Source organism: Lonchura striata, chromosome 23 (genome assembly GCF_046129695.1).
Source record: "Lonchura striata isolate bLonStr1 chromosome 23, bLonStr1.mat, whole genome shotgun sequence".
Taxonomy (NCBI): Eukaryota; Metazoa; Chordata; class Aves; order Passeriformes; family Estrildidae; genus Lonchura; species Lonchura striata.
The window spans coordinates 1,809,163-1,835,487 of record NC_134625.1 but is presented as its reverse complement, the minus strand read 5'-3'; the positions used below and the strand labels follow the sequence as shown (position 1 = coordinate 1,835,487).

The 26,325-nt window shown below is 49.1% G+C and overlaps 1 protein-coding gene across 4 annotated transcripts in view; it reads left to right on the top strand.

Annotated features, from left to right (window-relative positions):
• The window catches only part of FLI1 (Fli-1 proto-oncogene, ETS transcription factor), an 89,769-nt gene that overhangs the window by 31,345 nt on the left and 32,099 nt on the right, over nucleotides 1-26,325 (top strand). For all 4 annotated transcript variants that reach the window (XM_077787968.1, XM_021531103.2, XM_021531106.2 and 1 more), the window contains one exon: nucleotides 17,868-18,076. In XM_077787968.1, the coding sequence (XP_077644094.1) occupies nucleotides 17,868-18,076 (209 nt within the window). The remainder of the gene's footprint in view (nucleotides 1-17,867; nucleotides 18,077-26,325) is intronic.

Below are 26,325 nucleotides of genomic sequence, written 5' to 3'. Positions count from 1 at the left end.
ACAGGTACGAGCTCATCGCTGCACAATTCAACGCGGCAAAGCCCAGCAAAAGCCTTTCGGGGAGACGCGGTCAGGTCGCTGTGCCCCCCGCAGCCCGCCCCGTCTCTATTCTTGCCTCTCCCGCAGACGCTGAAGGGAGCGGGGCTCGGAGCATGTTTGTTAATTGGGGTGACAATAGGACACCTGGACCAGCACCTGTCAGAACAGGATGCAAATGAGCCCGGGGAGCTGCCCGTGCTCCCGCAGCCCTAATGAAGCACTAATAACACTGATAATGCCTCGCACGGCATTCACGGGGCATTGGCTCAATTGCAGTAATTAATGCGCCCATCCCGAGCCGCAGCTCCCATTCACGGGCACTTCCTGATGCTTTGCTCTCGCTGTTTGGTTTTAAACACACAAACCCGGGACTTATTATATCTGCAAACAATGGCCTCGTGGAGATGCTCTGATTTACTGCAGAGATAGAGGGGGGTGATCTTTGAAAGCCTAAATTAAAGCAGGATTTCCTTCTGTTTTCTCAAAGGAAAGGTTAACATTTGCTAATAACTGTCACAGGCTGCAAACGGTCTCAGTGTCATATGATGGATTTTTGTGATTGCTTTTAATCAAGGTTTTCAGATATCATGGGGTGTAAACAGAGAAATGAGCTGAGCGCTCGTGAGTTGAACAAACCTCAGGAGATGTGACTCAGATACGGAAGAGCTGTTCTGACAATGAACTAGTAGCAGGTTCTTTGCTGCTCGAGTTCCACTTTTTATCATTATTATTTTAGCGTTCCCCATTCCATATCTGTGGCCGAGATAAACTGCTCGGCAGGGATGGACATGCACTTTCAAAGGCTGTGTGGGAGGGTGGAGGTCTCTTTACCCCACAGAGATATTAACTTGCTGCCCTATCTATTTCAGCTCCTATATTTGTAGGGTTTTGTTGTTGTTGTTGTTGTTGTTGTTGTTTTGGTTTTTTTCTTCTTCGGGGAAATTTAGATAATGGGAATGAATAAGAAAAAGTCTCTTTATATGTTCAAACCAGAGAGAGATGGTAAAGGTGAGGCTGGGGATATGGAGATGATATGTCCATGAAAATTACTACTTCTTGTTGGATGCCTACCCTCGAAAAAGGGATGAATGAGAAGGTGTTTCAATACCCCATCTGAAAATACAGGACACAGAAAGGATCCCCCAAGAGAATTGCAGGAAAGGAGGAGTCTGTGCTGCAGAGCTGAGCTCTGATAAAAGGCATTTTGTGCCATCAGTTTCTTTGTTAACAGGACCCAAAATGTGAGAAGAACTTTTGTGTGGGAGCAGCAGGGCCTGCATTTCTCTGCGACTCAGTACACAGACGTGTGAGAGGTTGTTTTCCTCTCGTGCTATCTCAGGGGGGATTTGCAAATCTACAGAAACCAAGTTTTGTGGCGACCCCGGTGGCACCAGGGCTCACTGGGGGGACTTCGGATGCTCAGCAAAGCTGGAAAAGTCCAAGGAAAGCTGAGGGAGATGAGGGAGTCTGGCAGGAGCACATGGGGTGAAGTGCACGCAAACCTCCAGCTGACACAAGCTGTGTCCTGTCCCACAAAAAGCTTCATCATAATCTGTGCAAACATCACTTCAGGATAAACACAATCCTGCTATAAATACCCCCGGCCATTTCCTGTTGTTCTTTCTGCAGCTTGCACAGGGTTTGTGTCTGGCTGAGGGTGTGACTGAATCCACACAGTCACTCATACGTCCCCTGCTCTGTGCTCCAGTGAAAATAGCATTTTATGCTTAAAATCAGCCTCTCCGGGGTTCGTGCCACTGAGCCAAATGTTCATCCTTAATGAACCAGGAATATTCTTTATGGAAGGAATTCAGACCAGCAAAATGGTAAAATCTCCTGCTATTGAGATGAGTTGACTTGAATGTCTATATACACTTAATTACAGTTAAATTGATTACACTTCATGACTTAATTACATTTTAACAGACACTTAAATCCCTGGAAATGTTCCAAGCCAGGTTAGATGGGGCTTGGAGTAACCTGTAGTAGCAGAAGGTGTCCCTGCCCGTGGGGTGGAACGAGATGATTTTTAAGGTCTCCCAATTCAAACCATTCAGGGATCCTATGCCGTGGTTTGTCACATTCATCCATATTTGCATCCCAGGTTATTTCAATTTATACACATTCTTAATTTTGTTTGTCAAAGGAAATCGAGCAAATTAAAACCTGAATTGAGAGAAACAGAAATGCAAATACCTTCTGCCTTGTTTTATGCCTGATATTTACTGAATTCTGTGTTTTAAGTGGATTTGTTATTTCTGTGAAAATGGAAGCAAAAGTCACACTACCATCTGCTTGTTAATCGCAGACACACCTCAAGGAGAAAGGAAACAAACTGAGGGGAGGGCTCTGGATCCTCATGTATGAATTAAGACTTTAGAGAACTGGACTGAAAGTTTCTGCAAATATAGAATTTTTAACTCAGCAGTTTCATTCAAACCACTAATTTTGTTTTGAATTTTTTTTTTTTAATAGTTTTGGCAATGTCCTTTTTGCTAAACAGAATGAGCTGAAAGCCTGGGTCACAAATACTTGGCTTAGGCTTTCTGCCCAAACAGAGCTAAAAACTTAGGGTCATACATTAAAGATAACTTGGGCACATCCAAAGAAGATACTGTGCTGTTGAGTCTTTAAAAGTTCCTTCCCAAAGTGAAAGACAAACACAGATTTATGTTGCCCAGAGTTATTAAGCTTGGATCTGTCTTTGTGGTTGATTTGATCAGAGAATCGATCCCATCTTTATGAAACTATAGAAATTATAAATTGTTCCTTCAGTTTATATGAGAAATTGGGAAGGGAATTTTTCAGATCACGGACAGACTGGAACTGCCCCACTGGGGAAGGAATCAGGGTCCAACTGATCCCTTTGCTCCTGTCCACAAAATCAGGCAGGAATGCTCAGAAGCAGAATATTCTTGTAAAAGACCATTGTGAACCAGTTTCCCTGTGAGTGCAGCCAGTGAGGCAGAGTGGGTGTGTGCAATGGAGCTGTTTGCTGGGAGAGGCAGGCAAGGAAATGGGAATTGCAGGCAAGGCTGGGGAGAAAAGGCCTAATGAATGAAACAGAGACAGAATGTTCTGTCCCCGCTCTGGCTGGTTGAGACTTTACCTCCGTGCTATTTTATATGAGCTGAGTGAAGGCACAGAGTAGGATTTGAGATTTAAATGAAGGATAAAATGTATTTGCTTGCCTGATTCAGATTTTCCCTTTCAAAGATGCCCTTGTTTACACATCCCACTGTGGCTCAGTACCTGAGGCAGTGCCCGGGGAGCCCAAATCCTTCTGCTCTCAGCCGAATTTTGCTGCAGTTGTGCTGTGTGACTACCACTACTTGATGTCCTTGGGCCTCCTGTGACTGTATGTTACAGAAAAGTTGTTCAGAGATGAGAAAAGCAGTGTGAAATCTGCCCCTAAAGGTGACCTTGAGCATGTGAGGGAGAGGCAGGCAATATTTTGACATGTTTAACAGTCCCCACCAACATTTTTTCCTTGATGACACTGAAAAGATTGTTTCCCTGGTTAACCCTGGGGTCCCCTGGCATTCCCAAACACGCTCTGTCTGGGGTGACATGGAGAAGGAGGAGGGGACAGTAAAACATCAGTGATTACATCAGTGTAAGATATGTAAAAGATCTGCCCATGATCTCCACAGCCTCTGCTTCCCCAAACCTACATTTATCTGTGTAATTAAAATGTGACCAGTAGAGGCTTTGCCCCACCAGCTTCTCCTGGGAGCTAACTCCTATTCCCAACCTATTCCTCCCCACATCCCTGGCAGTGCCCAAGGCCAGGTTGGACAGGGCTTGGAGCAACCTGGGACAGTGGAAGGTGTCCCTGCCCATGGCAGGGGTGGCACTGGATGGGCTATAAGGACCTCCCAGCCCAAAGCCCGCTGTGACTCTGCAATTCTAATTTTGAACGCTTTACCCACTGTAGCTCCATCAGGTGTTTTGTCAGCAAGTCCCCAGCCAGGCCACAGGTCCTTTCAAAGCTTTGTTCCTTGTGAGAGACTGATTTTTTTACTGGCAACCCTATAAACATCATCTGAACCAATGTTTGAGATCTCTTTGTTGCCCCCATGGAAGAGGAATTCCATCATCACCCTCACCTGAGACCCCCAGGAAGAGGCAGGGCAGCTCCCAGGGAGGCACTGCTGAATTGCTGAAATCTCACTCCTAGAGGATGCTGGTGAGGAAGGTGACTGTAAGACCTGCCACGAGGCACTCCTGCTTCTTCCCTTGGATGTTCCTGTGGGACCTTCCCAACCAGGGAGAACCTGTGCCTTCAAAGGGCCCCACTGAGCTCCCCGAGTGCTGAGGGCTGGGAGGAAAATCAGACCCCCAGACAACTCAACTCAGGTTTGCAAGAGCTGCACAGAGCAGTCTGTGCCAGGTATCACGGGATGATCCAGTTTTCCTTTGGTCTCTCTGAGACCTCCATAGTCCTGTCAGGATAAGAATCTGACGTAGTTTGGGTCACCATGATATCAAAATGCCAAATGTTAGTGATATCGAGGTACCTGTGCAGTCAAATGGCATCAGCCAGAGCCAAAACAAAATAGATTTTCTCTGAATTATTTCTAAGCATCCAATTTCTTCTTTAGTATTTGTATAAAGTATTAAAAAATATAATTAAAAGTCTACAGACTCCAACTGCTTGGCTATTGCAAGTTTTCCAGGACAGATCCTGTGGATCTGTGGGTTGGAATCATTCTTGCATTCACACAAAGCACAAAAATACACAAAGAGTTGGAGGGAAGGCTGGATCACACATCACCCCAAAGGCAAAGGCGGAGCTCCCACTGGCTCTGCTGACATGGGCAGCCTTAATTTGGCCCTGTCCCCAAGGCTGTGCCAGAATTCACTGTGTTTGCACCAGGGACAGATAGAGGAGATTCCTGTGAGACACAGTCTGACCTTTTCCTATGTGGTGTCTTTTCCTCAGAAAGATGCAAATGGATCCAAGCCCTCCTGTTCCTGGAAAGACTGAGTTCTGACAGGCTGCCCTACTTGGTGCCTTGTCAGGTTTTTCAAGTCTTCCTTTTAAACTCCACTTTAGTTGGAAACCAACTGCAATATTTTAAGGACACGAAAAGATTAAAACTGCAATGAAACACTCAGAATATCCGAAACAAACTTTGGTAAATTTAAGGTGGAATTCTCTGGATAATTGTTTTGACCTTCTGTCGGACATTAGGATTGAAAATTTTCCCCCAGCCTCCAGAATTTTTTCAGGATACAACAAGGATCTCCCACCACATTCTGTACTTTTTCATCCCTTACCCCATGGCCTTGACACCCTTTTTACCCCTCATTTTACACAGAAAACTTTGCCTAGAGCTGAACTAACAACTTTGCTGCCGAGATGGTAAATGAGCCCCCATTTCCCAAATGTCACTGTAGTATTGAAACCACAGGACCGTCTTGTGGGTGCTTCCTGGCTATTTCCTGCTTGCTTGAAAGCTGAGGAAATGAGGTATGCTGAGGTGTGAACTCTGTTTGTTTGTAGGGGGAGATCACTAAGAGACAGAGACACAGCCCATGACCAAGGTGCTGGGATCAGAAAAGAGAAAAACCCTTAAGAGCCCATTCCTAAGGCATTTCGAAATGAATGTTAAACACTGCACCTGGATTAACCTGCAGGGACTGCCTGACACTCTCAGCCAGGGCACAACCTGGCCTTGGCCCAGGACACTGCCAAGGTGTGCCTCAATTGATTTTCTTGGGTTTAAGCCCTCAGCTTCACTAAAATCAGGAATGGGTCTTTGAGGGATGGTTGGTTGTTGGTTTGGTGTGGTGTGGTTTGGTCTGCTTTGGGTTGGTCTTCTTTGGTTTGGTTTGGTTTGGTTTGGTTTGGTTTGGTTTGGTTTGGATTGGTTTGGTTTGGTTTGGTTTGGTTTGGTTTGGTTTGGTTTGGTTTGGTTTGGTTTGGTTTGGTTTGGTTCGGTTCGGTTCGTTTCGGTTCGGTTTGGTTTGGTTTGGTTTGGTTTGGTTTGGTTTGGTTTGGTTTGGTTTGGTTTGGTCTGATTTGGTTCAGTTTGGTCTGGTTGGGTTTGGTTTGGTCTGATTTGGTTCAGTTTGGTCTGGTTGGGTTTGGTTTGGTCTGGTTTGGTCTGGTTCAGTTAGGTTTGGTCTGATTTGGTTCAGTTTGGTCTGGTTGGGTTTGGTTTTGGTTTGCCCTGCAGTGCTCCCGTTCTCCTGCCAAGACAAGAGCAGGGCCATCCCTGGCTGTGGCCCAGCCCCAGGGACTGGCACAGTGTGAAATGCCAGCCCAGGAACTGGCACAGCTCAGGCCACAGAGGAATTCCTTGGGCTGGGATAGCCCCTTCTCCTCCACGCCTCGGAGAACCCAGGCTGGTGCCAGTTGTTTTAACCCTCTTTAATCAAGCTGTAACAGCCAGCAGGCTCTCCCTGGAGCCCTGCCGGCAGAGCTGGGTCTCTGCAGGGTGGCTGCTGCTCACTGCAGGCAGGGCTGGGAGGCAGGCTGGGTTATTAGCAGGGAAAGCTGAATGATTTATGAGAGCAGAAGTCTCCTGCTCGCTCCAGCACAGGTTATTCTCCAAATGCAAACTCTCCTTCACTTCACACACACAAAGTGGCCGAGTGCTGGGTTATGAATGGGCCCCTTTGTTACCCTGGGCCCTACACCACAGACTGTTTAGTTCATGCCTACGCTTTAGCAAAGGAGGACAGGGTCTGCAAGACAGATGTGCCCTTTAATTGCAGGGAAATATTAGAAGATCGTTAAGCCATTTCTGACAGGGCTTTCCTCTGGCTCAGGGAATGGGGAGTTGTTTCAGGAAAGCCAAGGAGCAGACCTGTCTTGCCAGCCCCACAAACAGGACCTTGTCCTGCTCCCTCACCCCAACACTAAATAAAACCAGAGGAGGTTCACTCAGAAGCCCCACTTTGCTGCCAAAGCTGCAGAACTACATCTCAGAGAGAGTTCTCCTTACACTGCATCTGATAAAAGGCTTTTCAACACAGCTCAGGGGACTTGCCCTGCTGGAGATAAGAGCAGCGCTATCAGCTCTGCTGAGAACATGGAGATGTGCCGAGGGTTCTGCTTCTTATTTGTGTTACTGAGCCCAGGCTGAGTGCAAGAAACTCTCTAGCAAAAGGAAGACACGCTGCAGTCAGCTCAGAAAGCACCCCTAAGTGCAGGAGGAAAGGCAGATCTTCTACTCTATAGGAGAGAGAGCTTCAGGGGTGGCCTGGGGTTTAGTCATGGTTTTAGTCTTGGTCAGCTACACTGACACGATGACTTGGTGCTTTGTCTTGGTTCCCATGCTGCAAAGTTACTGCAACAGCCTTATCTGTGTCTGCAGGGCACCCCTGAGATGGTGGCTTTATATTTTGAGATCATTGCTATGACAGAACTTGACAGCCCCTACTTTAGTTATCAACTCAGAGCTAATGATTTTCATTTAAAATACAGCAAAATAAACCAAGACAAACCCATCACATTGATTCTACAGGTGAGGATCTGCTGAGGGTAATGTGAATCCCATAGAGGTCTGAGCAGAGGTCCTGGGGATGGCAGAAACCTGCAGAATCAGCCCCAACCTGGCTCCTGGGGACAGTGTGAAAGAGGAAAAGGATGCAGAGCTGAGTGACCTGGCCAAAGTCACAACACTGAGTGGGCTCCAGGCTGGGATTTTCCTCCTGGCAGCCCTGGCTCCCAGTCCCTCCCAAACTCACCAGGAGCCTCTGCTGCAGCTCTTATCTGCCCTCCCTGCAGCAGAATATCCAAAATCCCTGCCAGGGGCTCACACACGGACCTTGCTGTACCAGACATTGGGTCTCCCAGGCATGGAAAACTGTCTCTGGGGACAGACCTGGACCATTCTATGATTCTGGGATTTCTTGAGGTGCTAAGGGACCTCATTTATCTGAGCCAGGCTCAAAGCCCTTCTCAGTGACACACTGATAAAGCCAACAGCCTTTCTGTTAATAGTCGCTGATAACAGATTTTGGAGAGGGCTTTTTGCTCAGTCTCAGAGGAAAGTCAGTTTTGCTTTGTCTATCAATCCTACCCCTGGGATAACACTTGGCTGTTCTGTAGCCTCCTTCTCCAAGGACAAGGGATTTACAAAATCTGAGCTGTTTAGGGGGCAGCATCACACAGACAGGGAAACTGAGGTACGGGGACATTAATTCAGCTGTGAAAAAGTCCTTCTCTCATTTTTACTGTCACATCTGCTGTTGGGTGAGCCAGGAGCCAGTATGCAGTGCCTGTTTCTTGTAGATTCCTGCTGATTCAAGCCTGGTTCTTGTACGTGTAACACCAGAGAAGGCCTTGGACGTGCTTATTTAGTGGGAATGTTTGTCCTCAGCAAGAGCTTCACTACATTTATGCAGCAGAGGCTCTTTCCCTGCTGCAGCTCCCTGGAACTGTTGGTGGGGTGGTCTTTGCTCTGCCATGGTTGATATCAGGAGGAGGACTAGCACCTTGTCAACCCCTTTTTGTATGGCAATGTAAACTTTGGGTTCCAGCTGAGATGCCAGGATGGGATTCAGCCTTTTTGTCCAAGAGGTAGGTGTGATGGCAAGCCCTGAATCCTTCCAGGACCTTCCTCTTGCATCAAAGTTAAAACATCAGTGTTCCTTTGTAAAGAAATCAAAAGCCTCTGGGAATTTCCACTGGTGTAAACTGGGTTTTCCTGTTCAAATATCTCGATGGAGATTGACAAAGAAAATATCTCCGTGTAATCCTGCGGAGCTGTTTTCCTTGGAATGCCACGGGCAGGCTTGTTCACAAAATCTCTGCTTTCGCTATAGGCGTAGGCAGAAACAATCCCCTCAACTGGAGCCACAGGGGCTGGGCTCGGTGCACAAGGAAAACACAGATCCATGCCATCCCAGCAGGGTGGCAACCCTCAGCGCCTCTGCCAGGGTCAGCAGAGCAGCTGGGGTGTGGGTCAGGAGCCAGCAGAGGCTGCAGTGCTGTACAAGGGCACCGGGTGTGCCCAGGGGCAGGGAAATGGAAACCTGGGCCAGTCACAATATTTGAGAGGGATTTATGGCACTGTGTCTCCAACACCTGTAAATGAAAGTGTGATTTGTATGACTTCAGGCTCTTTGGGAATCTCTCCATCAGGACCTGTCCATCCTAGTCAGAGCCCTTTGTCTGGTGCAGAGACAGAGATCAAACTCCTGGTGCTGGATCAGGAGTATTCATCTGCTCCTTGGGGAACAAACAGGTTCCTGTGAGTCCAGGACCAACTCCCTCCCTCCTCTTATCTCTGGGCTCCGTGTGATGCAAGCCCCGGTCCTGCCCAAGGAACCTGCTCTGGGCTCAAACCCTGAGTTTGCCCTCTGGGTGTCTTGGGCACTCAATGCCTGAGCTCAGATTTAACCCAAACCTGGCTAAAGGCTCAGGACACAAATAGACTCAAGCCCTCATACTGGAAAACCCAAGCCACATCTCGTTTTGGATTTAGCTGCAGGATTGTGTTGGACTTGCGTGTGCCCCCATAGAGTGTCCAGAGCTTCACTATGCACTGTAGGTGTCAGTGATGGATTATTCCTTATACTTGCTTTTAGCTGAGCATTCCCTCGAGAGCTGCTGAGGTGCTCCAGGCTCCTGGCCCAGGCAGCAGCGCAGGCTGTGCTCGCTCCTGGAGATGCTGCTGGGATCCTTTGGTGCTGTTGTTTTTCCTCAGTCTGGGATAAGTCATCTCGGGCTGCAGGAGCTTGTTTTGTTCTCTGCGGATGGAAACAAAACAGCCCCCGATGGCCGCTTCCTGATGGGTTTCCTGCGATTGTGCAGGGAATGGTGTCAGGGAACAAAACAGGATACAACACAGGCTTGTGAATGTAACCGGGACAATGGTATCAAAGTGGAATAAAAATAATGAATGGGCACTGCTGGAGCTTTGAGTCACAACCTGAAATATTTGTGTCTCCCAAAGCTGCCACCTCCCACCTCTTGAATTCTTGGGAGAATGCTCTTTTTACAGTTTCCAGTGCTTTGGCAGTATGGACCCAAAGAGAAAAGATAAGGTTTCATGGTTTGCATCTATTCCTTCATGTTTTTAGGACTCTGCTTTATGTCCAAGGCAGCCGCAGAGGAAGCCCAGAGGTGGGACAAACCTTCTCCTATAACAAACCCCCAGTATTTTTGGGTTTCTCCATTTGTTGTTTTCCTTTCTAGGGCAAATCATTTATATTGAAAAGCTTCAATTTCTCTCTGCATGTTGGAAACAAAACCAGCAGGATTGTCACAGTCTCAGTTTCTGACGCAAGTAAAAATACCCCTCAGAAGCTCAGCTTTGAGGGACAATGGCAGATGCAGCTCGGGGTGATCTCAGCTCTCCTGATGCAAAGTGCTGGGTCAGTCTGCAAAATCCTGATGGAATACTGGCCATTGGCAAGAGCCTCTGCAGCACATCAAGGCAAGGGGCTGAGCACTGGGTGCTCCAGGACAGAGTTGAGGTCAGCACAGCATTTCTACATTTATGCTCCAGGATTCTTGGGGTTTGTCTGCAAGCCAGACTCTGAAACCATCTTGCAGTTTCCCTCCCTGTTTCTTCAGCAGAGAAGACTATAAAAATGCTACAATAATATTTACTGAAGGGTGCATGTTCCCAGTTAGTTCCATGTGTCTCTGTTTACAAACACATCTGCTCAGAGCAAGACAATTATTTTAAAAGCTTGAGGGGACAAAGAAATGAAATGAAAAGGAAGGTGAGCTAGATCTCGGTGGTTTTGAGTTCTCAGCCTTGGGAAGCAATCACCCAACAGTGTCAGTCTCAGTGAGAAGGGGATATACCTTTGGGGAAGAAAAGCTGTGGGCACAGAGGAGTGGAGATACAAGCACAGGAAAGTGACTGAGGGGAGTGCTAATACCTGGCAAAGGCCGATTGATTTTCTGGGAACATGACATGGCTTGGAAAAGATCTTGTGAGATCGTACAGTCCTCAGCCTGAGCAGGGTCAGGCTGGTTAATCCACAGAGGTGAATCCTTTTGTGTTCTGTGTCACTTCAGTCTCCTGAGAAAATCGCCAGCTCAGGACTGTCCATCCCAGTCAGAGCCACTCTCTGGCTTTGATCAGATACCAGATTTCCAGTGATTCAGTGAAATCACCTCCAAGATAAGAAACCTGGCCCAAGCCATGCCAAAGGTAAAGGTTTCACTCTGGCCTCATCCTGAATTGCCTCATGTGTCCTGGTTGGCAGAACTGGATGGGGACAGAAGCCAGGGAATTCTCTGGGAAGGGCAGCCAGAAGCTGTGCTTTGTCCCAGCGGACACACACCTCATCCCAGTGCCAGTCCCAGCAGGGTGGGGAGCACTGGGGAGGGCAGGAGTGCTTGGGGAGCTCCCTGCCACAGCCCAGGGATGGGATGAGCCAGCTGGGGACTGGAGGGCTGCTCCTGTTCCTTGCACAGCTGCTCATGCTCCAAGGGAAGGGCTGCAGCACGCTCCAGGATTTCAGGTGATGGGGATGGGATGGTCCCTCCAGCCTCAGCTTTCACCACATTTACTTTCCAGAGGTCGAGAGGCCACAGAGATAATTTGGGCAGGTTCTTTTTAAATTCTACCTCCATTCCTGGGCCTGTGCTGAGACCTCACAGAGGCTTTTCCTGGGGATTTCCCACAGTTCCAGGCCTGGTTTAAGCCTCCTTATCATTATGCTTAATGCAGCAACTTGCTGGGAAAGAGAAACTGTCACCTGGTTATTCCCAGTTGGCTGGAAACAAACCAAAATAGGCCCTGAAACCATTAATGTGAAGTCTAGACGGAGGAAAAAAATTTCTTTGGTCCAGATCCTATAAAAGTGTGCTTGAAGTAAAGTGCTTTTCTGAGAAGTGAAGTACGGAAGAATGATTTCTATTTTTATCCTTTTTGAGTCTGATTTTGGGGTTCTTGAGATGAAAATAATAAAGCATTGATTTTAGCAGCCTTCTTTTACCCACTTGATTCAAAATTTCATGGAAATGGTGAGCATAAAAATAACCCCCAAAAGATAAAGATATATGTATTTTTTTTCCTTCTGAGGAGTTTTACCAAATCATTTTGCCCAAATTTTGAGCTGTCTGATTTCAGCATGATATTGGTGGTTTTCAGTGTTCTTTGCTGTTTCTTCTGCTTTTACTCCTGCTTTGTTTCCCCCTAACGTGAGTTACCACGTTGTGGTTTCCCATTCATTTAAATTGTGAGGGAACTATGGTGTATTCCAAGACTGCCAAGCTAGCCTTGGATGGAGCAGCCTGGGTGGAAAGAGAAGGAAAAGGGAGGAAAGGGAAGAAAAGGCAGCCTGGGCTGAGTGGGTGGCTCTCTGTCCAGGTAACTGTCCTGCTCTGTGGCTCTGAGCAAGTCTCCAGTGCAGACAGGACAAAATCTTGCAGTGTGGGATGCTCTAAAATTATTAAATGAAACCTCGCTTTTATACTCACAGAAATCCTCAGATCTGCAGAAGCTTGGACACAGTGTTAAATGTTTACTGCTGTCTTAACCCTGAGTGCTGCTACAGCAAGGGAGGGGGCTTGGAGCAGCCTGGGACAGGGGAAGGTGTCCCTGCCCTTGGCAGGAGGTGGAACAGGAGGAGCTTTAAGGTCTTTTCCAAGCCAAACCATTCATGATTCTGTGACAGCAGCCTGCATCTCATCCCATCCCTCCTGGGGCAGGGCCAGCTCTGGACAGGGATTCCAGCAGCTGGGATGTCCCAGCCCCACCACCAGCAGCTCAGTGGGGAAATGCTGTGAGCAGCACAGTGGGGGACAGTGGGCAGTGCTGCAGGTGGGTACCAGGGGGAAGAACAGGGCACCTTGAAGTGACAGCTCTCATCCTGCTGGACTCACCAGGGAGATGATGGATCTCCAGCTGCAGCCAGGAAATGCTAAGCAGGACTTAAGTGGATTGTGAAGGGTACAAGACTGGATTGTGGCTGTTGGCAATCAAATGTTCATGGTTACAGTTTTCTGGGGAGTCCCTGCCCCAGTCACATCCTGTAAGGAAGGTGGAATAGCAGGAGCAAACGTCAGGAAAAGTGGTCTGGAAAAGCTGCAGAGGCAATTCTTGTTTTGACTAGGAGCAAGGGAAGAGTGGATATCTGAGAGTGTGTCCAAAGGATTCCTGTGTGTCTCCCAGGGGCAGCACTGGCCAGGGCTCAGTGTGCACAGTACAGGGCAACAGAAGAGGGGGAGGCAGGGAGAGGGGAGTGCTCCCTAAAGGTGATGCCTAAGATTGGGGGCAGGTATGAGAACACTCCAATCTAGTGCCCGATCCTCCCTAATGTGCTGCCCCACGATCAGCAGAGACCCTGCTCCTTTTTGAATTTCTTATTTGACTCATTTTCTTGTAAGTCTGATGTTATCTCTGTGCTCATATGAGATGTTGGCAGCAGAAACGCTGACTTGAAACACTGCAATGCCAAAGTCATCTCTACTCCAGGACTGCTCCTCGGTGCAAACCCTGGGCCGTGTGTGAGGCTGCTGGACCTCGGGTTTTGGTGTTTTACATTATTAGGTCTGGGCTCTTCAGGTCTGTGTTGGCAATATTCTCTTGACAAAAATATTTCAGGAGTGATTTTCTCACAAGACCAGGAGTGGTGAAATTCTGGGGAGGGGGCAAAAAGAAAGGAAACGGTCTCTAGCAGTGGAGTCATCCCTCCATGGCACAATGGTTCAGGTACTCAGCACTGTCTTCTCTTCTAAGGCAGCCTTTGCGGAGGAAGATGAGGCTTTGATCTTTAGCAATGCCTTTTAAATGTGGTTATGGCCAGAAAAGTGAATGTAGAGAGCTAAAAGTTGATGTTCAGTGAAATCTCATTGCACACACATGGAATAATCTCAGTTATTTGGGACACCTAGGGTGAGAACACTGACTACTCACCTCACCAGCCCTTGTACCCCTGACCTTTCTCCTGTCTCAAATGTCCTGTTCAATTCATTAATTAAGTAAAACCTTGCTAAAGTGTGCGTGTCATCTCCCTTTGCAAGATCAGGAAAACTTGGTTGAAGCCCTGCTGGCTTGTCAGCCCTCACAGAATGTCAGGTTGGCTGTTCCTGCCCCCAGGGCCACAGCCAAACTGTGCCTTCCGCTGTGTCCCCCTCAACCTGGGACCTGGGTCAGGATGGCTCATCCAAGTAGAGGCAAACCTGATAATTCACTCTCTTACAACTGGAAAGTGCTGTATAAATAGGAGGGACACCATGGGTTCCTGCCTGAGGGATGCAGGAGTGTGTGCCAGCTCCTCCTTTGGGGCAGTCACTGGTGGGTGTAATGATCTTTTTAATAAAGAGCTGAACATTAATAAATACATAAGCCCTGTTCATTTCAGTGGGCTGCCCTGGGGGGCAGAAGCTGGGGCTGGGGCTGGGCTGCCCAGGGAGCTGGACAACCTGCGAGCTTCCACGGCAACATTTATGCCAGGAATGTGATTAAAAGCTGGAAAAACTGAGGCCAGCCTATTCCCAGAGGCACTATAAGGTAACATATATGCCAGAGGAGCACACACAGCTCCTGTCTCAGGCCGAGGCAGCGCCGTGGGGTGCCTGGCGGGCTGTGCCCCCTCTGGGCAGGCTGTGTTGGCACCGGGACACCTCGGAGTGTTTTCCCAGCCTCCAAACACTGAGCAGCTCTCGAGTGCAGGGCAGAGGAGCTCGGTGTTTGGTGGGGCTGCTGCCCTGTGCCTCAGGAATGCCCTCTGAGCAGGCTGGGCCTGGCCGGCTCTGCTGGGAGCTGAGCCCACAGCGAGCTGGGAGGGCTGTGCAGGATCCCTCGGCCTGGCGCCGAGCCCTGCCCTTCCAGGAGAGCCCCACGCAGGGCTCCCCTCAGCAAGCGCTGCCTGCTGCTTGCCCCACGCTTTTCCTGTGAGCTGCATGTGGGCGCAGGGCTGAGCTGTGGCAGCGGGGCTGGCTCGGTGCCACCCGACCTTGCATGTCACCAGCACGCTGGTGCCGTGCCCCTGGAGCTGAGCAGGTGCCACCAGCGCTATCTCTCCTCATCTCCCCTGCTGAGCCTTTGTGCTGCCACCAGCTCGGCCTCAGCTCGGCGCTCCTGCCCCAGGAGCAGCCGGAGCATCCGGATTTCTGCTCCTGTTTTCAGGACGAAACCGTTCACGCAGCACGAGGCAGAGCTCGGGCCCAGCGCCTCAGTGAGGTCATTGCTGCCCCGGTGAGGTTATTGCTGCCCCAGTGAGGTTATTGCTGCCCCAGTTAACACCAGTTGCATGCAGGCAGGTCTGAGCATCGCTTTGTCTTTCAAGGAAGATCCTTATCTGAGGAGGTTCTGTGCCACATACTCTGTGTCACAGAGCAGTGTGTACTTGCTTGTATGTGTAAAGTTGTACTTCGTGCAGCCCCAGGGTCTTGGTCCAGAGTTATTCTGTGGAGTGTTGATAAGTTTAGGGGTTTTGGGGACAGCCAGAGAGATCCCTTCTTCTAATTTCTTTACTACTAGAAAATTTCTTTGAAGAAAAATGGCTTTAGGCAGAACAAGCAGCCTGGAATTAAGAGTGCCTGACTAAGCTTGAATTCTGAAGAGCCCTCCAACCTCTGCATAAATCCTGCTGAATTGCCTGTAAAAATCTTGTGAGCAACCTCTCACACTGATTTTGCGGGATAACTGTCATTATAGTTATTTTCCCAGATATTTCACTAAAACAAAACCAATTTTGTGTATGTTTTTAGAGTATGTTTTTAGATTGTTAATCTCTAAACCCAAATATACAAAATCTGATGAATTTGCACACATTTCCCTTGTCTCTGCCTTGATGAGACTGGGTCTAGAGGGCCCTAAGCAGGTCCAGCAGCCCAATGTGGGGTTCACCCACCACCTCAGGTAGGAAACCCGACACTTTGTGTACCGTGAGGAAGTAGAAGGCTGCAGAAAATGTGTCTGTGGGAACCCCTGCCTAGGGTGGATCCTGACCTCAATGAGTCAGAGGAGCAGCAAATCCTGATCTCTGATGGGAAGGCTTTGCTCCTCTTTAAGACTGAACCATCTCTTGTTCTTGTGCCTTCCTGCACAGGCAAAGTTTGCAGCCTGGAGAAAATGCCAGCCCTTTGAGGCGTTTCTGACACAATTCATATCAGTCCTTCCCAGGGACACGTCCCACTCCCTCCTTTACTCTAAAGCTGAAAAAGGGAGGGGAGGGGTATTTTTGAAAGGTTGTGAATGCACCAAGGAAAAGCTGCAGGAAAGGTTGAACACAGCGTGACCTCCTTTCACCAACCACCACTGGGCCATGTGGGCTAAAACTCCTTTTTGCTGTTTAGTGGCTGTAACCGGTGTGAGAGGTTGACCACAAAGTGCAGCAAATGCAGGATTTATGCAGATGTTTGAGGGTTCCTCTGAATTAAAGCTTAGCCAGGCCCACTCAAATTCTAGGCCACTTTGGCTTGTTTGGGTTTGTTACACGATCTGAGATCAGAGATAGAAAAGTGCTGGTTTTTGTAGGCCTGACTCTCTTTAAGTGGGTTAGCTTCAGGCTGAGGGGGATTTTTGTGTTTGCCCAGCCAACTCTGAATTACTGATGTTTTTTGTGACAATATCATGAGCCTGGTGGTATCTGATTTGTGCTTAGATTCTCATGTCTTTCCAGGAGCTGCACTTCTCTAAGCTGTCAGAATTTGTTTCCCTCCCTGGTTATGGAAGAATTTACAAAACAAACCTCTGAAACAACTACTCGGGGGAAGGGGGAGGGGAGAGAGCAATAAATTATTATTTTTAGAAGCTCTCTGTTGAGGCTGTGCCCTGTGAGTGTTGAGCACGGGGAGTTAGCACACACCAGGTTTCAGCTGTGTGTTCAGTGAGCCTCTGCAGCCCACACGCCACTGCTGGGTGGCTTTTGAGCACTGAGTGCCCAGAGTAGGTGAGTCTGTAGCTTTGTTTTGGAGTCTGCTCCATCAGCTCAGATGAAAGTGGGGGCTGCTTTCAGTGCAGGAGGTTCCTCCTTTGGTTTCTGCCCCGCCACTCATAAAGGCAGCTGTGTTGTGTGTGGTTAGCTGAGCTCTCTCCAGAGCAGGCAGCCCTTGCCAGATGCACTTTGAGTCAGGCAGGGCTGTGCCAAAGCCATCAGGAGCCTGGCATTCCTCACTTGGAAAACTCAAGCACATCCACACAAGGAAATTGATAGCCAGAACTTTTTGTCAATATTTGGAGTTTCAGCAAGGGAGGGAAAAATTAAAAAAAAAAAAAAAAAAAAAAAAAAAAAAAAGGATAACAATTTCCTGTTTTCAAGCATTTCTAGAAATGCATAGTTGAGTAACACACCAGCCCTTTACTTCCCACAAAATAAACAAAAAGTGTAAAGTAATGCATTTTTTTCCCCACCACAAACACCCATAACTGTGACCTGCTCCGGCTGCTTCTCCTTCAGGCAGCAACCTCAAAACACAAACAGCACACAAACCCTCCGAAAGGAGATGCAGAGACCTTCACATGCCACTCCAGAGGTGTTCCCATCCACACCAGCTGGCTTTGGAACAGCGGTGCTGCAGGTGGGCAGGTTGGTCACTGGCACTGGGGCTGAGCTGCTCACAGTGAGCATTGGGGTGACACAGCCCCATGAGGTGACACAGCCCCGTGAGGTGACACAGCCCCGTGAGGTGACAGCCCAGCAGCTCCTCTGCTGTTTGCAGAGCTCCGGTGAACCTGAACGCTGCTCCCACCCCAAGCCCGCGAAGCAGAGCAGAGCAGAGCAAGCCTGGTTTGCACAGGGGCTCCTGGAGCCCGGGCTCTTGCTCCTCAGGCAGGTGGCGGTGGCAGCCAGCACAGGGCAGCTGTGGGGCCCTGCAGGTGCTCCCAGCTCAGAGGGAGAGCCAGAGGGCAGCTCCTGCTTTAGCCATGGCTCTGAGGGCTGCTTCTGTCTCTCCCCAGGAGGCTCTGTCGGTGGTGAGCGACGACCAGTCCCTGTTCGACCCCACGTACGGCGCGGCCGCGCAGCTCCCCAAGGACATGACGGCCTCCGGCAGCCCCGACTTCGGGCAGCCCCACAAGATCAACCCCCTGCCCCCCCAGCAGGAGTGGATCAACCAGCCCGTGAGGGTCAGTGTCAAACGGGAGTATGACCACATGAACGGATCCAGGTAAGGCAAAACCCTTTCCATACTTACAGAGTCTTAACCACGGAATCACAGAATGGCCCGGCTGGGAGGGACCCGCAGGGATCATTGAACCCAGCTCCTGAATCCAAACCCTGAGCCCAAACAAAGGCAAAGCGCACACTGTCCATTTGTTCTCTTGTCCTGCATACCAACAAACCTCTCTGTGCAGGGCCATCTCCCACTCTCCTGCAATTCCTTCTGTTGTGGATCATTTTTAGCAGCCTGAGCACCTTGGCTGTGCAGGTCCTGCAGGACGTGTCTCTCGCAGTCTCCAAGGACACTCCACACACTGGGCATGAGACTGCCGGGGCAGAGCTCGTGCTGCAAATGCTGCTGTACATCCCACATTTCACCTCTGACTTCAGCACCCCATGGCTGTGCTGTGTTTCCAGGGGCTCACAGAGGGAACATGCAGCAATAATCGGAGTTTCTGCCAGTGAAGCACTGAAAGCTGCACTGCTGGGCTGCCAGGGCTTCCCTGAAGGGCACTTTTTATTTGTGCTCTACCAGGGCATAAGCAAACTTCTGGAAATGGAAAGCTTTTTGATGTCTTAAGCAGCATCAAGGGAAATTTAGGTTGGATATTAGGAAGAAGTTTTTTACATCAAGAGTGATAAAGTTCTGCAATGGCTGCCTGGGGAGGTGGTGGAGTCACCATCCCTGGGTGTGTTTAAAACAAGCCTGGAGGTGGCACTGGGTGCCAGGGCTTGGTTGAGGTGTTGGGGCGGGGCTGGGTTGGATTCAATGATCTTGAAGGTCTCTTCCAACCCAGTGATTCTGAGAATTCTGAGGATTCTGTGGAGAAGGGAGAAGGAGGAGACTGAGGTCCTTTATGGGAGTCTGAGAGGTGGAACAAAACAGCCTGTGCCTGTTGGAGTTCTAGATGCTGAGAATTTTAGACTTTCTGTGCTAACAGACCCTGATTCCCGGAAGACCACTGCATTTAACCTGAAGCCATAAAAAAACCTTCCAAAATTAATTGATAATACTACAATTACAAGTGTATCATTAATTAAAAATATATAATATCACAAAGTAAAAAACTTAGAGTTTAGAGTGTTAAAATATAGTAATTATTAATATAAAACAAGATAAAAGTTTTAAAACAAAAACAAGTTCTTCTTCACCTTCTTCTTTATAAGTTTAAGTAATATTTTGTAATTAAACAGAAAAGTCCATATTGCGGACTTTAAATAATTATTTAAAAATAAAAATAAAAATAAAAATAAAAATAAAAATAAAAATAAAAATAAAAATAAAAATAAAAATAATTGTGCCCACCTCTTCTGAGTGGACAGAGGTGACACAGGGGATTCAGGAGTCATTAGAGAAGGTTCATTGTGTGAACCCCCACAGGGTGCCTGGGGATGGTGTAACCTGCCCAGCTCACAGCCAAAGGACAGCCCAGCCCCTGTCATTTGTACTTAGAGGTGAATCATTTCCTGGTCAATGGGAAATTGAAGGGTTTGAAAACATTTTGTTAATGGATTCTTCACTTCTGCTAAGGCTGGGATTAAATCATGAGATGGTATTTTTTGTTTGGACTCAGATATTTATTAGTTCTTATCTATATCACAGTCTCACAAGCTGTGAGTTCTACAGTACTTTAACAAGGTAAAAAATGGCCCCGTATACCTCTCTACAAGATCTTTTAAGGCTAAACTGTCCAATTAAGAAATGACACCTAAATTATTTTCACTTTTTACCCAATAACCAACCACCCATGGCCTGTAATGTGGACTTTTCTGTCCAATTACACAAAACCACCCAAACCCATGAAGAAGAAGGTGGAGAAGAAGCTGAAGAAGAAGAAGAAGAAGAAGAAGAAGAAGAAGAAGAAGAAGAAGGTCCAGCCTCCGCTCTAAAACCTCCATCTTGCTTTATATCTATTACTATATTCTAAGCCCTTAAACTCTGAGTTTCCCACCCTGTGGTATCACACACTTCTATCCAAACTCCACACCCACAATCCCAGTGCTATCATTCCATTTTGGAAGCTTCTCCATGGCCTCAGGTCAATGCAGTGTTCTCCTGGGGGTCAGAGTCTGCCAGCACAGAAACTCTGAAATTCTCAGCATCCAGGGTTCCAACATTTTGTTATAGCAGCCCAAGTGGCCCCTTTTAGAAACATTGCTACAAGTCCACAGCCTGGAAACAAATTTCACCTTCTTGAACATAATTTTTAAGTGTAAAAATTTAAATTTCTTTTTCAATTTTAAATATAGATATAATATAGATACACTTTGGGGTTTTAGCAAAAACTTTTAGAGTTCACATTCATTTTAAATGTGATTTGAATGTCTAAGTCACAAACACCTCTGCATTTGTAGTGTCTCATGGTGAAACTCTCAAAAGATTTTCTACTTTTGGATGAGTTTAGCAGCACATTTTCCTGCTTTCTGAGAACACAGCAGAGCACAGAGCACAGCGCTCTACAGAGAGATGATGCTGTTAGGGACATCAAACAGCAGCATGCTGTTTTTTTCTCGTGAGTGTACAGTTGATGCTGATTTTGCCCTCAGATAAAGGCCTTTGTGGCAGTTGCTCTCTTGTGGGCATCATTTGCAGGCTGAACTCCATCTCACCCTGATTGTACCTCAGGAGCATTTCTTGACTCCATGAAAACCCCGTGGGTATTTGCACTATGTTCCCAATCTCAGAACTGGGGTGAAACATGGGGAAATGAGTAATTTCCTGAAAAAGCATAACACAGAGAGAAGGATGGATCTTGAAAGTGCCTGGGGTTTTGATAATCATGGGGTTTACCTTTGGCTACCAAGGATAGTTTTCTCAGGAAAAGGAGGAAGGAGCCTCTACAGCATTGCCAGGCTGCCCAAGTCAAGGCTGGGGCTTGGACCAGCCTGGGGTCATGGATGTGTCCTTGCCCATGGCAGGGGATGGGATGGGATGGGATGGGATGGGATGGGATGGGATGGGATGGGATGGGATGGGATGGGATGGGATGGGATGGGATGAGCTTTAAGGTCCCTCCCAACTCAAACCATCCTGGGATTCTGTGGTTGCTGCAGTTGCTCACACCCCCAGTGCCAGACCCATGCACACAGAGGGATTTCTCCTTTCCACTCCTCTGTCCCAGGGAAATCTGGCAGGGAAAAGGAGCCCTCCCCATCCTCTGAGCTGCCATAAACCACATGTGTCTGTGCTCTGCAGGTCCTGTAAGCACAGGCTGTGTATCATCCTTAGTGTGTCCGTACTTGTACACCCAAACTGTCCGAGTGCTCTGTGTGCTCTGGAATGAAACGTCCTGGGCTGTCCTTCTGTGATTATTCCTGTGTACCCATTTCCTCCACTGATTAGAAAAAAAGGAAATAGCTCTGCCTGGACAAACTGATTCATGAACAGCTGTAGGAGCCCTGGGAGCCAAGGAAAAGGCCCTTGGAGTGTGTTGGTTCTGGGCAAAGAGGAAATCCTTCATTACAGACTTGCTCAAGGCTCCAAGGTTCTTGGACATAAAATCTGCACTCAGTGTCCCTAAAAAGAGGTAACCCCCTGTCAGGAGAGAAGAAAGTCTGCTGTGAATGTCAGGGCCATGCACTGCCAGAGTTTCCACCCTGACTCTGGATAACTCCTTAGCACGGGAGCTCCAGGGCACACAGACAGGAGAACATTCCCCCCATCCTCCATCCTCTCGTCCCTGCCCTGCATGTCCATCCCAGCCCAGTGCGGATGGACTGGGCCACTCCAATCTCTCATTCCCCAGCCTATCAAGTGCCTGGCCAACCCCACACACGTATGAGCAGCCAGTCCCAACCCCAATGCCAATGCTAACCCCAATGCCAACCCCAATGCTAACCCAAATCCCAACCCCAGTGCTAATCCCAATGCCAATGCCAACCCCAATGCCAATGCCAAACCCAGTGGCAATGCCAGTCCCAGTCCCAATCCCACCTAACTCTAGCTGCAGGCTGAAGAACACCCAGTGCCCCTCTGGCTCTGCCTCTCTTGCTCTCAAGTGTCCTCTCCCTGAGTTGCAGCTGCCCCCAGCAGGACCAGCCTGGGCTGTGCTGTCACCTGGGTGGGAGTGCTGCAGGACTGGGGGGTCGTGTGCTCTGCCAAGGACAGCTCCAGGGACTGCCAGTGCCAGGGGACAGCAGGGACAGTGCCCAGCTTTGCTCTTTCTCTCAGACCAGGAGCAGGGCTGAGGGTGTGATGGGGGTTTGGTCCTCAGCAGGGTGGCAGAAGGGTCTTTGAAGGACCCCTCCAAGTGTTAAACAACATGAAAAGCCCACCCAGCTTTCTACCCCATGCCAGGATCCCCTGGTTTGCCCTCAAACTGGAAAGAATTTTCCAGATAAGTGCCTTCTAACTGCCTGTAGGGAATGCTCAGGCAGGCATCAATGTTTTATGGGAGAAGGTTGGAAATTCTGTATTATTGCAACATTCAGATGTAGAAATTTCATTAACTCCTCTACTGTTATTAGACCCTGAGGTAGGTTATGGCTCAAAATCTGCCCTTGCCCTCAAAAAGCACCTTGCTTAGAGGAAAACCCATTTAAAATAATACTTAAAAACAATAACAAAATAAACTAAAAAAATCACATTTGAAATTTTACTGAATAAAGGAGGAGAATTATTTAGAACAGTAAGGGGTAAAGTTTAACCCAGTTTACAACCAATATTAATAATAGAGTCTTCCTTATATTTTACATAAATTAAAAATTAATTCCATTCCAAATACAGTATTGACTGTATTTACTGAGCTTTTACCGAATTTACTGAATCTGCATTTGCAGCTAAACTTAGTGAGCCATTAAGAAAAAAATTATAAAATGTGTCTGATGTTCAAATGTGAAAGAAAGTTTTGTGCTGATGGATGTGGGCAAACTTCCCTGGGCAATCCCAGCTGTGGCACGGATTTTGTCCAGCTGAAATAATGAAATTTGGAGATGCTTTGGAGCCATTCTGCGGAGACACTGCAGAGCAGCTGTGGCTGCCCCTGGATCCCTGGAGGTGTCCAAGGCCAGGCTGGACAGGGCTTGGAGCAGCCTGGGATAACAGGAGGTGTCCCTGCCATGGCAGGGGTGGGACTGGATGGGCTTGAAGGGTCCTTCCAGTCCAAACCCCTCCGGGGTTCCGTGATTTGGCGTTTCTCTCGCTGCAGAACATGCAAATACCGCCAAGCTCGGCCCCCCAAGGTGCTGGTGCCCGGGGCTGTGCCAGCCCGTGGCGAGGGGAGCTCCCCGCGGAGCCGCGTGTGAGCCCTCTAGTGGGATCTGCCGGCTCCTTCTGCCCCAGCAGCTCCCTCCCGCCTGCCTTTACCTGGCTGGGACAAACGGCCTGGACTTCGCATCCTTTTGGCAGTTCTGCAGCCTCGTTCAGTGGAGATTCTCTCCTCCCGAGGTGTTCCCGAGAGCAGGGTTGAAGCGCAGGCAGATGCAAGTTTGGAGGAGCTGGCTGTTCCCTCTGTAAGAGAGGACAACAGGCAGAACCCAGTGTCTGTTCTTCCTTCCTTCACTCAACAACAAATTAAAATGGGGCTCTACACCAAAAAGCAGCAAATTTAAAAAGAAAAGAGGGGTGGAAGAAAGAAGGAATGAAAAGATAGGAAAAGAGGGATAGAAAGGAGGAAACACTCCCCTGAGTTAGGTTCAGAAATTCCTGAAATCCATTATTTTGCTCTTTCAAGCAGAAGTCAAAGGTGGTTCCTAGACAGAGACCTGGGACAGTAATTATTTTATTTCCTCACCTCTGGAGCCCAGGCTGGAGCTGTACAGAAGATTTACTGGCCAGTGTCAGGCAAGCTGCTTGCTCATTTTGGCCAGTCTAGGAAAAACTGTCCCAAATAAAGGATGCAAACTCTTGGCATCCCCAGTGAGAGCTGCTGGAGCAAGGAGCCTCTGGACAGTGGGAATGAGTTGTGCTTCCTGTTCCCTGGACTCTGCCCCTGGCACAGGAACTGTGCTCTGGAGAGCTTGTGGAACCAGCCTGTGCCCATTTACCTGTGGGCATCCACAGCCTGACAAATCCAGCATGGAGAGCCCTGCAACGTCTGGGAAAAGGCAGGGATTGGTCTGGCAGCTGAAATGCCCTGGCACATACCCTTTCAGATGATGAGGGAGTATTTCTATGAATCCCAGCCTGCCCCTGGGTGATGTGTGAGCTGAGGAAGGAGCGACATTCCATGGATTCATCCATGGCTCACAGCTCCCTGCTCTCCTCTGATGCTGTCGTTCCCCAGGCTGAATCCTTCCCTGTGTGGCCACAGCTACACCCTCCTCCTGCTGGGGTAAATCCCTGCCCTGGGGCAGGGCAGGGGCTGCAGGGGTGCCTCAGGCTGGCAAAAGTGTCTCTGTTCCCAAGAAAAGGCTGTGTGTGGTAGGAAATGCTGGGTTCCAGAGGACACAGTTAAGGATCTTCTCACTTGCTGTCACGGAAGATTCCATGGTGCTTTCTCAGGGACAGCTCAGTCTCCTGCCCAGCTGGGTGATTCTATTCCCAGTTATGTGTGTCCTACAGGGTCAGCTCTGGATGCAGCCATCCGCAGAACTTCCCCAGAGGGAAGGGAGGCAGCTCTGAAGCCACAGGGACACGACCCTGCCAGGCACATTCAGTGTCCTGCAAGATTCATGGAGCGGCTCCTCTGCCCACAGTGCCGGCAGGGCCACCTCAGTGTCTTAAAGTTCTCTTCACACCTTTCTGCCAGAGGTTTCTGGTTGGGCTGCTAAGGCACAGAGCAAGGGATGGGCAGGGTCTGAACTGCCAGAGCAGAGCCTGTCATGTGAAAAAGCATCCCAAAAACCTGAGGGGATCTCACAGCCCCGGGGTTATTTTGGTTACTGCACTGCCAGGGTCATGTGGGTGTGCACGATGGGAGCAGGGAGCACAGCCAGCCAAGGCCTCTGCTCTGTCCCAGTGCTCACTCCATGCCAGCAGAAACATGGAGAGGCTCTTTACAAGGTGTTGTTATCCAAGAGTCTGGATAACACAGAGTCACAGAATCTCTGAGAGGTTTGGGCTGGAAGGGCGTTTAGGTACCATCCAAATCCAAACCCCTGTCATGGGCAGGGACACCTCCCACTGTCCCAGGCTGCTCCAAGCCCTGTCCATGAACATTTCCAGGGATCCAGGGGCAGCCACAGCTGCTCTGGGCACCCTGTGCCAGGGCCTGCCCGCCCTCACAGGGAACAATTCCTTCCCAGTATCCCATCCATCTCTGCTCTCTGGCAGTGGGAAGGCATTCCCTGTATCCTGGAGCTGTATGAGTGAAATATATAGAATTATTTGATCATAAATAGTGCCTGTCCCATCTGCAGGGGCGTTTTCCAGGGAAATTTTACTCCAGAGCAGGATGGGAGATAGAACTCTGGACCCCAGGAAGAGCAGGAGAGGAGGTTGGTCGCTCACCAGGGACAGTGATCTGTGAGCACAACAGACTGAGCCCCTGGAAAACAACATGAGACCCTGGGGCACAGTGTCACACCATGGAGCAGAGTGTGACAGCCTGGAGCACAGTGTCAGATCATGGAGCACAGTGTCACACCCTGGAGCATGCTGTGACAGCCTGGAGTACAGTGTGACAGCCTGGAGCACAGTGTCACACCCTGGAGCATGCTGTGACAGCCTGGAGTACAGTGTGACAGCCTGGAGCACAGTGTCACACTCTGGAGCATTCTGTGACACCCTTTAGCAGAGTCTGACACCCTGGAGCAGGATATGACTCAGAGCACAGCGTCACACCTTGAGCACAATGTCACACCCTGGATCACACTGTCACACCCTGTATCATGGTGACACACCCTGAAGACAATGTGACATGCTGGAGGACAGCAGGAGTCCCTGGAGCACAGAATCACACCCCTGAGCACAGTGGCACACCTGGATCACTCTGTCACACCTGGATCATCACACCTGGATCATCCTGTCACACCTGAAACAGTGTCACACCCTGGATCACTGTCACAGCCGGATCGCTTGGTCACAACCAGATTTCGGACACCGCCCTGGCCCTCCCTGGCCCAGGCTGTGCCCAGCAGCCCTCAGCTCTGTGCCCAAGCACTCAGCTCCATGCCCAAGCCCTCAGCTCCGTGCCCAAGCACTCAGCTCCGTGCCCAAGCCCTCAGCTCTCTCAGCTCTGTGCCCAAGCCCTCAGCTCTGTGCCCAAGAACTCAGTTCCATGCCCAAGCACTCAGCTCCATGCCCAAGCCCTCAGCTCTGTGCCCAAGAACTCATTTCCATGCCCAAGCACTCAGCTCCGTGCCCAAGCCCTCAGC